Below are 13,535 nucleotides of genomic sequence, written 5' to 3' on the forward strand. Positions count from 1 at the left end.
TTCTCAGCCTCTGACATGCTCTTGTAGCCACAGTATTCGTATGACTTGTTCAGATAAGCTCCTTGTCAATCGTGAGATGGAAGCATTTACTGGAAAAGGCTGTCTAAGAACAGTTTACAACAAAATTCATTGGACGTCATTTATAAAAATGTGTATTTATTGGCATCAGGTTTTTACTTATCATGCATACTTAGTGGCATGTTGGTAAGAATTTTCCATTTCTTGAATGCTATTTTCCAGTCATTCTGCTTAAAACTTTTCAATTATGGCCTTGAAATTGATCCTTTTTAAAATTGTATATCTGAATACTACTGAATGTCATCTTAGCAATCTAATTGTTTTATTATTGTCACCTTTACATGCTTTTTCCTGCAGCACTTCTGATGTTGGGCTGGATTTCCCAAGGACTTTTGAAGAAATATTGGGACTTTGGGGAGGGGGTCGATTCTACTTACACCTGACTGAATTAATTTTGGGAACTTAATTTTATACTCAGGGTCAGTTTAGTGCAGGAATTGCTAGAGAATGTGGGGAATGAAGCCCCAAAAACAAACGTTCAGACATTCTAATGGGAGGAAGTGCTTACAGTCAGTGCTACCCCAACCGCCACATACAAGTTCAGTTTCAGAAACATCTTAATCATCTTACCAGGCTGACCAAGGAAAGTGAAGGCACAAGTGACTAAGCAAATGTCAGAATCTACTGAAAATTCGCTTGATCCCTGTCAAGACTAATAACTTTAAAAAAGATAATTAAAGTCACAGTAACCATGTAAAAGCAATTCCATAACAAGGTTTCAAGTTACGATTTTACTGTAACAATGGTGTCCTTCAGAACTGTGGGGATTATATAATTCCATGATAATGAACATGATTTGTAGGTAACTTAAACTCTAACTTACAGAAAAGTTAACCTCATTAATGTTTTAAAGTTACTGATGATCCATGCCTCAATTATGTTACGCCAAACTCTCCAAGAAAGTACAGTCTTTATGGGAACAGGTGACATGGATCCCTAACTGGTGGAACGAGTTATATTTTCATGCTGTACCAAAAACTCAGTCTGCCATTTTATCATCTAATTGGCAGCACCACAAAAAAGGAACTCTGTCCATATTGAATACCTGACCCAAGCTGCATTGTGGATGTTGAGCCAAAGATACATATCTTAAGAAGCGTGGTCAAAAGCTTGGTCAAAAAGGTGGGTTTCATGGAGGGTCAAAGCCAGCGAGAAAGCTAGTGAGGTTTAAGGAAGAAATTTTTGGAAAGGAACTTCTACTGATTTATCTCCACTTGCCTGCCTAGGTCAACCCAATGGGAAGAGAATTATATAGCAGTAGTTTTCAGCCTGCCAACTTCCGTGAAGGAATATCACATTGGATTTTGATTCAGGACTCTGGACCCATGCAAAACAATGGGCCAGATTCTCCACACTCACCACGGCATATTTTACGGCAGCTGAGGTGGCTCACCATTGCCTTGTGTCAGGATCTTCTGGACACGCCAATGTCAGTGGGATTTTCTGTTGCTTATAAAGTAAAAGTTAAAGTGGAGTTTATTCGTTAGTCACAAGTAAGACTTATATTAACACTGCAATGAAGTTTCTGTGAAATTCCCCTAGTTACCACACTCTGGCGCCTGTTCAGGTCAATGCACCTAACTAGCCCGTCTTTCAGATTGTGGTATGAAACCTGAGCACCTGGAGTAAACCCATGCAAACACGGGGAGAATGTGCAAACTCCAAACAGACAGTGACCCAAACTGGGAATCGAACCCAGATTCCAGAGCTAACCACTGTGCCACCATGCCGTGTAACCGAGTACATTCTATCTCGAATTTGCTTGTGGGGGACAAGGTGGGGAGGGTTGCAGCTGGGAGGTTTGAGATAGGATTTGGGTCACACCAAAACTAAGCAAGCGGGAGGCAATTAAAAAGGAAGTAAATCAAAAGCACTTTTTTTTTTACAGATGAGGGATAAGAAGAGAAATCCGTGCTGTTTAAATTAACTCCTGCTGTCCGTAATGTAATGCACAGGTACAAAAAGCGACCAAATAGACTAATGGGATGCTGGCATTTATCTAAAAGGAGAAGTAATACACAAGTGAGGAAGTAGTGCATCAGGAATTAATTTTTTTTTCAGATTCCATCTGGAGATTTGCATTCAATTTAGGACATCTCAGCTCAGTAAAATATATTGCATGGGAAGCAGCATAGATGTACCAGAATTATACCAGGCTTAAAGAATTACGTTCTGAGGACAGAAACTGCTGGAAAAACTCATAGCAATTATGGAGAGAGAAACAAGAAATGGAATTAACGTTTTGAGTTGACTGATTCTTCTTAGAAACACATTTCAACAGTGGAATTTTCCACTATCCCCTTCCCACATATTTTGGGGAGGTGGCTCTCCATTGTAAATGGGGTTTCCCGTTGGTTGCATGGTGACAGGACTCATTGTCAGCCGGAGCTACTGGCAGGAACAGCCAGAAAATCCCACCCCAAGTCATTCAATTCAAAATGTTAATTGTTTCTGTCCATAGATTTTGCCACAGCTGAGTTTTTACAGCACTTTCTGCTTTTATTTCGGATTTCCAGCACCAAAGCATTTTGCTTGTAAATAATAAGGACATGCTGCATCAATTTGGTTTTTTATCCCCTTGAATTTAGAAGGCTGAATGATGATTTAAGTGTTTAAAATAATAAAAGGTATTTGAAACAAGAAAGATAAAGAAACTATGGTTGGGGAATTTGGAACAAGAGGACAAAATAAAGTTGGAGCTAAGCCATTTAAAGTGTAAAAACTTCTTCCTAATTTCACTCTAGGTTTATAACTTCAGTTTATACACTTAATGTGTAAATATGTAACTATACAGCAATGGAAATCAGGAACTCTCCCTAAAAGACTGTGAATGCCAGTCAACTGACATTTTGAAGTCTAAGATTGATAGACCTTTGTTAGATAAGGATGTGGAGCTATGGCAGATAAATTGGGTTTAGCACAAGTCAGCTGTGATCTAACTGCATAGTAGAACAGATTCAAAATGGTTGAATCTCTATTCCTGCTCTGATGTTTCATTCTGGGACATATAGCGAGATTACTACTTCAAGACTTTGGACTTCAATCTAGATCCCAATCCTCAAACTCTCCTCCAAAACTTCCATTCTACTCTTTCCAATGTCCTTGGTTCCCACATGAAGCAGTTGTAGTCTACTAATTATAAAAAAAAGCATCTGTTTTGATGGATCATGCTATCAGACATTTCTAGGGATTGGCCAATGAGGCACAGTGCTGGAAAGTTAATCCCATAATATTTGTTTTCAAGAAAGCACAAGTAGCTGCACGGACAGCATTAATCTCAGCTCAAATTCACGGGTTGAAGCGCATCCATGTTAATTACAAGTGCCTTTCCCCTCGACAGATAATCAAAGCCCTTGAGAGACAACTGCATAATTTGAAGGAGAAATAATAAAGCAAATCATGTCTATACACGAATAGCACATTCCCTGGCTCAATCTCTGAAGGTGGCGTAACCAAGGTAATTTATCATTACTTTGAAAACTTTTTCTGTCCTATGGGTAGGATCTATAATAAGGTCACTGCTGCATCAAGTACAATTTCTTTCAAACTTGAAATGGTGAAACTGACTTTACCATGGCCAGGCCAGTCCTAATGAAGCATCAAACCTAAAACACTAACTTCTCTTTCTTTCAAGGTAAGGTGCCAATTTAATTTTTCATTGTTATATTGAGGAATTTCTAAAATGGAGAACCAAATGTCATGAAGTTTCCACTGTTTAGGGGAGTTCTGCTGCAGTGAAAGAGAGGAAATGCTGGAAGTGTTACAGCAAAAATGCCACTAAAGCATTCAGAAAGTCTATCAACAGACCTTAAAGGAGCAGTAGCAATTTTCCTTTTTTTAATCCTTCCACAAAATGGGCTAGCATTTATTGCCTATCCCTAATTGTCTTTGAACTGAATGGCTTACTAGGCCATGACAGTGGGCAATTAAGAGTCAACCACATTGCTGCGGGTCTGGAGTCACATATAAGGCAGACCAGGTAAGAATGGCAGCTTTCCTTCTCTAAAGGACATTAGTGAACCAGATGGATTTTACAACAATAATGGTTAGATTGTAATTCCAGATTTCTATTGAATTCAAATTTCACCATTTTCTGTGGTGGGGGTTCAAAACTGGATCCTCAGAACACTATCTTAGATCTCTGGATTACTAGATAAAAAAGGTAAAGATGCCATAGTCCCAGATAACTATAGGTTGCTCTCCTCTTTGAGCAGGAGGGCTGACTGATGGTGATTTAACCTCAGGATCACCACATTTCAGATGTGGGGCAAAGCTGAGAAGTCTTCAAGAATAACGTCAGTCGGTCAGGGAATTAAAACTGTGCTGTTGGCATTGCTCTGCATCACTAACCAGCCATCCTGACAACTGAGCTAATCGACCTCCACCATTACTAGTCCAGTGACAATACCATTGCCACCACCTTCCTGGTGAAAAGAATTATTGGAGACTTTGATGGAAACTGTGGAATTACTTGGAATAGAATTCAGGAAAAGAAGGCCTTTTCCCTCCATGAATGCCCTCATGGTCGTTAATAATACTTTTCAGAATCCACCACCCTCTTGCCCATGGCAACTCCAATGCACTATTTGATAAAGTGCCGCACAACTGACTTGTCAGCAAAATTAAAGCTCATGGACTAATTGCCAGTTGACAAGAAACAGAATACTGTAGTGGTTAATGGTTGTTTTTCAGAAGGCTTATATTGGAGTTCTCCAGGAGTTGATACGTGTTAATGACATACACCTCAGTGTAGAGGGCCAACTTCAAAATTTACAGACAATACAAAATTTAGAAGTATTAATAACTGTGAGGATGATAGTGTAGCACTTCAAAAGATCAGAGACAGGTTGGTGGAATTGTCAGACTAATGGCAGGTGAAATTTAATGCAGAGAAGTATGAAGTGATTCACTTTGGTAGAAAGCATGTGGAGGGACAATATAAAACAAAGGGAACAATGCTAAAGCGAGAGCTAAATCATTGAAGTTAGCAGGACAAGTTGAAAGCATAGTTACTAAAGCATATAAAATACGGGGTTTTATAAATTGAGGCATAGAATACAAATACAAGGAAGCGATGTTAAACTTGTATTCAAGTTCAGCCTCAACTGGAGTACTGCATCCCCTTCTGGGCACCACACTTTAGGAAGGACAAGAAACAGCATGGTGGCACACTGCTGCCTCACAGTGTCAGGGACCCGGGTTCAATTCAGTTTGGGTCACTGTCTGTGTGCAGTTTGCACATTCACCCTGTGTCTGCATGCGTTTCCTCTCAGTTCAAAGATGTGCAGGTTAGGTGGATTGGCCATGCTAAATTGCCCCCTAGTGTCAGGGGGCCTAGCTAGGCTAAATGCATGCGGTTATGGGGATAGGGCCTGGGTGGGATTGCAGTTGGCGCAGATTCGATGAGATGAATGACTGCCTCCTGCACTATAGTGATCCTATGATTCTATATTAGAGACACAGTGTAGAAAAAAAAACATGGAAATGCTTCTTGGGATGAGGAACTTCAGATACATAGATTGCAGGAGTTGTTTATTTCCCTTGGAGGAGTGAAAGTTGAGAGGTGATTTAATTGAGGTATTCAAAATCATAAGGGATTGAGACAGAATAAATAGGAGAACCTGTTCTCATTGGTAGAAGGATCAAAATCCAAAGGGCACAGATTTAAGCTGATTGGCAAAAGAAGCAACAGTGACAGGAGAAAACGCTTTTCATGCAGTGAGCCATTAGGATCTGAAATGCATTGCCTGAGAGTGTGGTGGAGGCAGGTTCAAATCGAAGCAGCCAAGAGGTAATTGGATTATTATCTGAAAAGGAAGAGTGTGCAGGGCTAAAGAGAATAGCCATGGGCATGGCACTGCTCCTTCAAAGAGTCAGTACAGACATGACAGACCAAGTTATCTTCTACTGTGCTATAATCATTCTGTTCTAAGATTTTAAGGTGTGGTAACATAAGCAGAAAGATGGAAATCTGTTGGGCTTATAGCCTGTGCCCCTATCACTATTTGCATACGGCTTGTGGTGAGTGAACGAGCAGTGGTCATTCCAGTGAGGGTGCAGGGGGCATCACTGCCATATTGTCCTATTATAATCTACTGGTAAGTTCATATGGTAAAATACCTTCCAAGTCAAACAGAGAATTTTAAAATGCACATTGAATTTTCAATTGATTACAATGCCTCCCGTCTGGGGAAATACTGGATGGGATTTAACGAGCAAAATGCTCTGCGCTAGGAGGCAGCCTGCCACTGGCCGGTGGGGGGATTGTATGGTCGCAACACTGTCAGTGGGGTTTCCTGATGAATGCACCCCTCACTGTCTTCAAACCCACAGGCCAGAAAATCTCAGCCAATAATTCTACAGGCTTTCAGTAAAGCAAACCTATATGACATGATCATACTCACCAATTTGTGGCAAACCTATTTGCAGATGCTGATCAACCAGGTGTGCTATTGCAGAGTTTTGTATTTTGGGGTATATGAAAACGTGCTTGCAATGCTCCAGAAATGATAAATGACCCTCTTGCAATGTAACTGAAGTGATATTCAAGCTGGCTCCACAGGCAGGATTTAAAAGAAAATCACAATCAATAACCAGCTGGAAATTCCAGAACCTTCACAGCTGAATTTATGTCAATGTGGCTAATTGTTAATCAGCAGTATTGTTTTCCATGCAAGACACTTCAGCAGTTAGGTTTTGCCAAAATGTTGGCAATTGAAAAAGACTTCTCAATTTAACTGGTTTTTATCCAGATATAATTTTTGTCAAACTCCAACACTTTCCAAAAGATAATTAATAGTAGAAGATAATAATTCAGCTCAGCAGGCCTTTTGCATACATCAGCCCAACTCTTCACCTTTTCAATTTATTCCTTAATCCTTTCCATTTCTAGAAATGCATCTAATTCCCTCAGAATTCATTCATACACTGTTCTTCAATTACTTTATACCAGCATAAAAACAATGTTGATGCTCTGCTCCCTCGCTCCCATCAAGCCTGTCCCACGCAATTGTGATTTTTGTGCATTGCAAAACATGTACTCCACATCTCACGCGAAACCATGTAGCCTCCTGAAGAGGTGGAAAAGCGGATTAAGATACTAGGCCTATTTGGGAGAAATTAACAGGGAATTTCCTCTCTGACGCATGTAGGCAATCATCGCTATTTCAGCAGATCACCATGCCTTAAAATTTCATGAAGTACTTACCTATTGGAAGCAATTATGTCCATCACAGCCAGAATCAGGTCCAATTTGTGCCTGAAGGAATTCAGCAGTTTGGCATCCACCACAAGAGGTAGCAAGAATCCATTATTATCTAAGAAAAGAACTGTCTTTAAACCTGATATAGAGCAAACCTAGATGTATTGTTACACAATTTAAAATTGTTCCCCTCCAAATCTCCCTAATGTACCACCATTCCCCCCCCTCCCCCCAAGAATCTGAATAATTTTAGCCTATTTTGATAACTGTTTTGATTAACTAGGAATTAATGTAATGGTCCTCTGTACCATTTTCAAAGCCTCCATATCACCCACAAAGATGAACACTGTATTCTAAGTAAGGTCTGCCTGAGGCCCTTGAGCATCACTAACAGCCCACTGTGGATGATTAATTCCCCAACTCTATTACCCTGCAGGAAGAAAAGTTTTATTCTTTAACCTTTAATGTTTTCTACCTCAACTTTCTAATTTATGTTCCTAACATTTGCCACCTTAATAAAAAAACTTAGTTAAATTTTGAAAATTCTCTTCAAATCTTCAAGGTTTCTAATGGACAACCTTTAACAAAGCAATGACATCTTCCTCATTTCTTTCTTACAACTTACTTCTGATGTCTGCAATTACCTTTACTGATCCTGCAAAGATAATACTCATTCCATTATTAAGTTTCCTCTTCTAGCTGGTCTTCTGTGACTTTTTACATGCACGGATATAACAAAACCACACATGATATGATTCAGGATATTATGATTAGCATTGCAGGCACCTCTGACTTATCCGACTGTTTTAGGGTGGACATCGTATTGTTAATGTTGGTCCTGCTGGGACTAAAGCCTTCATTATATCTGTGCTTGACTTCAATTTCAAGATGCTACTGAGGGACGCTTAGAAAGGATAGCAGGACTAGAGAGCACAGCCTCAAGATAAGGGGGGCGGGGGGGCGCAGTTTAGATCGGAGTTGAGGAGGAACTGATCCACTTCAGATCAGCCATGATCTTATTGAATGATGAAACAGGCTCGAAGAGCTAGATGGCCTACTCCTGCTCCTATTTCTTACGTTCTTAAAGGCAGCAATTACTCCATAACCATTTCTTCGTTGGCTATGGATCAACAAATGTGAAGTGAAGGCATCATGAAGGGTACTGTCTGGAAATTTAGCTGTGACTTGCATGATCCAGTGCATAGAATCACACAAAAGCTTCATGATAATGGAATAGTTGGCCTTGCAATTAATGCAGAGCAGAGGAAACTCGCTTTAGTTGGAGCATTAAAAGGTATGATGAGAGTCGTTTATCACTTTGAGCAATGCAAGTGTTTGGGTCTGATGTTCCTCAACTATGACTTCCATGTGAACAAGGAATCAGTCACTGGTTTTACTCAGCAACACATTAAATGACAAATTCTAATCATTGGCACTTGTAACCCCAGGAAAGATCAAGAGGTTAAAATCACTAAGGTGGCAATGACCTTGCAGGCTCTGGACTCTGGCCATAGGTCACTTTGCTATAGGGTGCTTATTAGTTCACTAAGGAAGTTAAGATTGCAGAGACTTAGCTCCTCTGTATGCTTTACAAGAGTGGTTAGAGGACAATAGATTGACTCTGATGTTGCTCTGTGGGGCCAATTTCAGGAGGGCATCCATGATTTTTTTAATTCATTTGTGGGACATAGGCGTGGCTGGCCGGCCAGCATTTATTGCCAATCCCTAGTTGCCGGATGGCAGTTGAGAGTCAACCACTACTGTGGCTCTGGAGCCCCATGTAGGCCAGACCAGATAAGGATGGCAGATTTTTTTTCCAGTTTATTTATTAATCACAAGTAGATTTACAGTAACACTGTGTTGAAGTTACTGTGAAAATCCCCTAGTCTCCACACTCCAATGCCTGATCGGGTACATTGAGGGAGACTTTAGCATGGCCAATGCAGCTAACTAGTACGTCTTTCAGACAGAGAGGAAATCAGAGCTCCCGCAGGAAACCTACACAGACACGGGGAGAACGTACAGACTCTCCACAAGCCAGGAATCAAACCTGGATCTCTGGCGCTATGAGGCAGTAGTGCTAACCACTGTGCCACCGATTCCCTTCCCTAAAGGACATTAGTGAACCAGATGAGTTTTTCTGACAATCAACAATGGACAATGGTTTCATGGTCATCAGTAGATTCTTAATTCTAGATTTTTTAAAATTGAATTCAAATTCCACCATTTGCTGTGGTAGGATCCAAACCAGGGTCCCCAGAACATAAGCTGAGTTTCTGGATTAATAGTCTAGCAATAATACCACGAGAACATTGTCCCTGCTGATAAGTGTGAGATAATGCATTTTGGTTAAAAAAAAACAGTAATTATGCACTGAATAAAAATACACTTTATTCTGTTGAAGAGCAATATTTTTCGGTACTGAAATACAGAACATACTAAAAGCAGCACTTCAAATTGGTTAGGCTATAATGTTAATAGAATCTTAACTCAAGAGGTCCAGAATATAAAAGTCTATGACCTTAGTCAAAAACTAGGGGGCAAAGGGTAATTTGATTTGATTTGATTCATTATTGTCAAATGTACTAGTAAACAGTAAAAAGTATTGTTTCTTGTGCACTAGACAGACAAAGCATTCTGTTCAGAGATAAGGAAATGAGAGAGCGCAGAATGTTGTGTTACAGTCATAGCTATGGTGTAGAGAAATATCCACTTAATGCAAGGTAAGTTCATCCAAAAGTCTGATGGCAGCAGGGAAGAAGCTGTTCTTGAGTCAGTTGGTACATGACTCAGACTTTTGTATCTTTTCCCCAATGGAAGAAGGTGGAAGACAGAATGCCCAAAGTGTGTGAGATCCTTAATTATGCTGGCTGCTTTGCCAAGGCAACGTGAAGTGTAGACAGAGTCAATGGATGGGAGCTGGTTTGCATGATGGAGTGGTCTACATTCACAACCTTTTGTAGTTCCTTGCAGCCTTGGACAGAGCAGGAGCCATACCAAGCTGTGATATAACCAAAAAAAATGTTTTCTATGGTGCATCTGTAAAAGTTGGTGAGAGTCGTTGCTGATATATTAAATTTCCTTAGTCTTCTGAGGAAGCAAAGGTGTTGGCGGACTTTCTTAAAAGTAGTGACAGCATTGGTGTGGGGGAGGGAGGGGTGGGGCGGAGAGAGAACAAAGACAAGTTGTTGGTAATCTGGAAACCTAAAAACTTGAAGCTCTAGACCCTTTCTACTTCATCCCTGTTGATGCAGACAGGGGCACGTTCTTCTCTACACTTCCTGAAGTTGATGACAATCTCTTTCGTTTTGTTGACGTCGAGGGAGAGATTATTGTTGCCACATCAGTTCACCAGGATAATGTGACACTATGTAGAATCTCTAAAATACCTCAGTTGGAATACTGTTTGCAGTACCAGTCTTCACACTATAGAAATGATATTGAAGCCTTGGAGAAGATCCAAGATTCATTGTGATGTTGTCTTGTACAATGAAAAAGAAGAAAAATATGAAAACTCTTTTCTGTTAGAACAACACAGTTTATGGGGTGATAGAACTTTTTTGAAGAGTTAATTATTTTTGTAACTCAGGTGACATAAATACAAGGTTATAGTTCATAGATTTAGCAGAGTAGGAGGAAACTCTTTACACAGAGAGTTGTGAAACTAAGAAAGTCACTGAGTATTTGTGGTTGAAGGAAAAGTGGTTGAAGCAGGAATACAGGCAAGTGATGGGTGATTGTACTTAGAACTATTTGCTCGCAGAAAGACCAAATGCCAACATTGGCTGATTCAGCCAAATGACCTGCTTTCATGTTGTAACTTACATGTATTTTTTTCCTCCTCTTCTAAAACCAAACAGCCATAGTGAGATCCTAAATGGAACCCCGAGCAAGAAAACAGATGATGGTAGCTTCCCGGCATTCTCCATGTTTGCTATTTGAGTATTCCCTTGGAGCATAACACACAACACCGTTGATGAATGTCAGCCATTCTATAGTTTAAAAGGTCACATATGATTTTAATAGTGATACCTGTTGGAACAGTTAAAAATCTGCATTCAAGTGTGGTGTGACCACAAATCAATGGTCAGCACAGTTATGGCACAAATCCAACATTCTACTTAATAGGGTTAGATGGGAATAAACTTTAGAGATTCAAATTTTGGTGGAGAAATGGCATATTCTAAAATTCACAATGCAGGGACTACAAAATAAATTTATACCACAAAGTAAAATTAACCAAATCCACACATTTTCAGTGTACAATTCAGGCAAGTAATTTTAGTGGGATAGTGGGGGCTGGCAGCAAATTAGCACAAGTTGTTTCCAAACGTAATTCCCTATCACAAAACTCCCTCCATTTCTTGGCTCATACCCAGATTCATCTGTCATATGTTATGTTCACGGGGGTTCATGGGACAGAAGCCTGAATTTCCCAGTTTTATACTTGAAATTCAATTGGGGCAAGTTAGGATGAGAAAACTGCAGCACGATAGGGTCAGGTGAACTCAGCAAAAGTCAGTGATTTCAGAGTCTATAATTATCTGGAATTTATAAAATAATAACCGTAGAGGAGCAGAAAAATGCTTTTTGCAGCATTTAATAAAAAAAGACCTGGACTCGCTTCTAATAGTTTGAGATTTCCAGGATTTGAATCCCAGAGTAAGCCATTCCAGTGAGCAGGTTTCCTTACTACTACTACTACAATTGCCATCAGAATTAAAGAAAGAAAGATGCACCTTTCACAACCTCAGAACATTCCAAAATGGTCACTGTTGTAATGTAGGAAATATTGGCAGCCACTGTTTTACGCACAGTAATCTTGCACAATTGAAAATGAGATCATGACCAGATAGCATGGTATACGTGTTTGCTGAAGGAAAAACAGTGGCCAAGATATTATACAGAAAGCACTTGTTCATTTTTTAAATAGCACCATGGGATAGTTTATGCTCAGCTGAGAGGTTAGACAATACCACAGTTTGGCATCTCATCTAAAATATTATGTGAATATCCTATCATTTGCATAATAGCAACACTGTGAAAGAAACATACGTTCATCCTGTGCATTCAACTGGATGGCAGAGACAAGTTGTGAATGTTAAAACATGTGAAGGGAATTGAAATCATTATCTCCAGCTTTGCCATTTCAAAAAGGTTTTAAAATAAAACTTTGTCCCTTTAGCTGTCCAAAGAGACTCTATGGCAGACATTGAAGGGGTCCTGGGACCATTCTTCAACCTGCAACCACCCACATCAAATTTCCAGAGGAGGAGGCGTTCAAACTAATTACATGAAAAACCTAATCCTGGAAATGAGTCAGGATAATGAACCTATCACAGACGCAAAGTGATTTTCACATCTTATTTCCTTCATGGGGATATGTTAAGTATTGTCCACTATGATAGGAAATCCTAAATTAGTAGAACTATAGCAGGATAAGATGAACTATTAAACAAGAGAAAAGAAGTAGGAATCATGTCAGAATCTTTCAGAATTTACAAGGTTGGTACTTTGGAATCAGCACAAGCATTAAGAAATACATGTAGTTTAACACTAACACCTCTCAAACTTCCACAACAAATCAGGAGAATATTTCTAGAATAAGAAGTCTTTAAAAAATACTTGAGCATAAAATATTAAATTGCCAATACAATTAACTCAAGTTATTTACTTACATCTTCAGCTGTCACTGCCAAGACACTTCTACTTTTCTTCATTGCGAAAATGATTGTGATCTTTCTATCAAGCAGCAGTATTTCAGAATAGCAGATAGCCAGTTCTTTACAAGTTCATGGGTTTCCTACATCAAAGCACAACAAACACATCAGAACCAAAGGATGACAATCAGAAACAGAAAGACTTGTAACATTTCAGTGCTGATTCTGAGGTAAGTCCACTCACCACAGAAGATTACTTCAATTTTTTTGTACATACTTTAATTGGAAGATTTTTGCATTTGAGGCTGTTCCATCTCTTCTGGTGCAGCTCCTACAGGATATTTCTTGAGACCACTGGCAAGTGTCTGTCTACTGATGAAGATCCTGACAAGAGCCTGCCATCAATGCAGAATGATCTCTGACTTTGGGCCAAGTGATGGAAGAGAGATAGGTGTGGAGTAGCAATGGGTGGAAAAGCTTCTGCCCTAAACTTTGTAGGAGCACGTTAAGGAAAATATTAAATCCACCTGACATCGGCCAGATCTTCCGGTGCTGGGTGGGGGGGGGCATGATTAGACCAGAAGATTCCACTGGTG

The 13,535-nt window shown here is 39.8% G+C and overlaps 1 protein-coding gene across 1 annotated transcript in view; it reads right to left on the reverse strand.

Moving 5' to 3' along the window:
- Window positions 1–13,036, reverse strand: part of LOC145347787 (3',5'-cyclic-AMP phosphodiesterase 4B-like) — a 203,356-nt gene extending 190,320 nt beyond the window's left edge. Inside the window, exon 1 of the mRNA XM_080195605.1 lies at window positions 12,958–13,036. Coding sequence (XP_080051731.1) covers window positions 12,958–12,999 — 42 coding nt within the window. The 5' untranslated portion in view covers window positions 13,000–13,036. The remainder of the gene's footprint in view (window positions 1–12,957) is intronic.
- Window positions 13,037–13,535: the final 499 nt, after the last annotated feature.

The sequence above is a fragment of the Carcharhinus amblyrhynchos genome, chromosome 9 (genome assembly GCF_965287045.1).
Source record: "Carcharhinus amblyrhynchos chromosome 9, sCarAmb.v2.hapA, whole genome shotgun sequence".
NCBI lineage: Eukaryota > Metazoa > Chordata > Chondrichthyes > Carcharhiniformes > Carcharhinidae > Carcharhinus > Carcharhinus amblyrhynchos.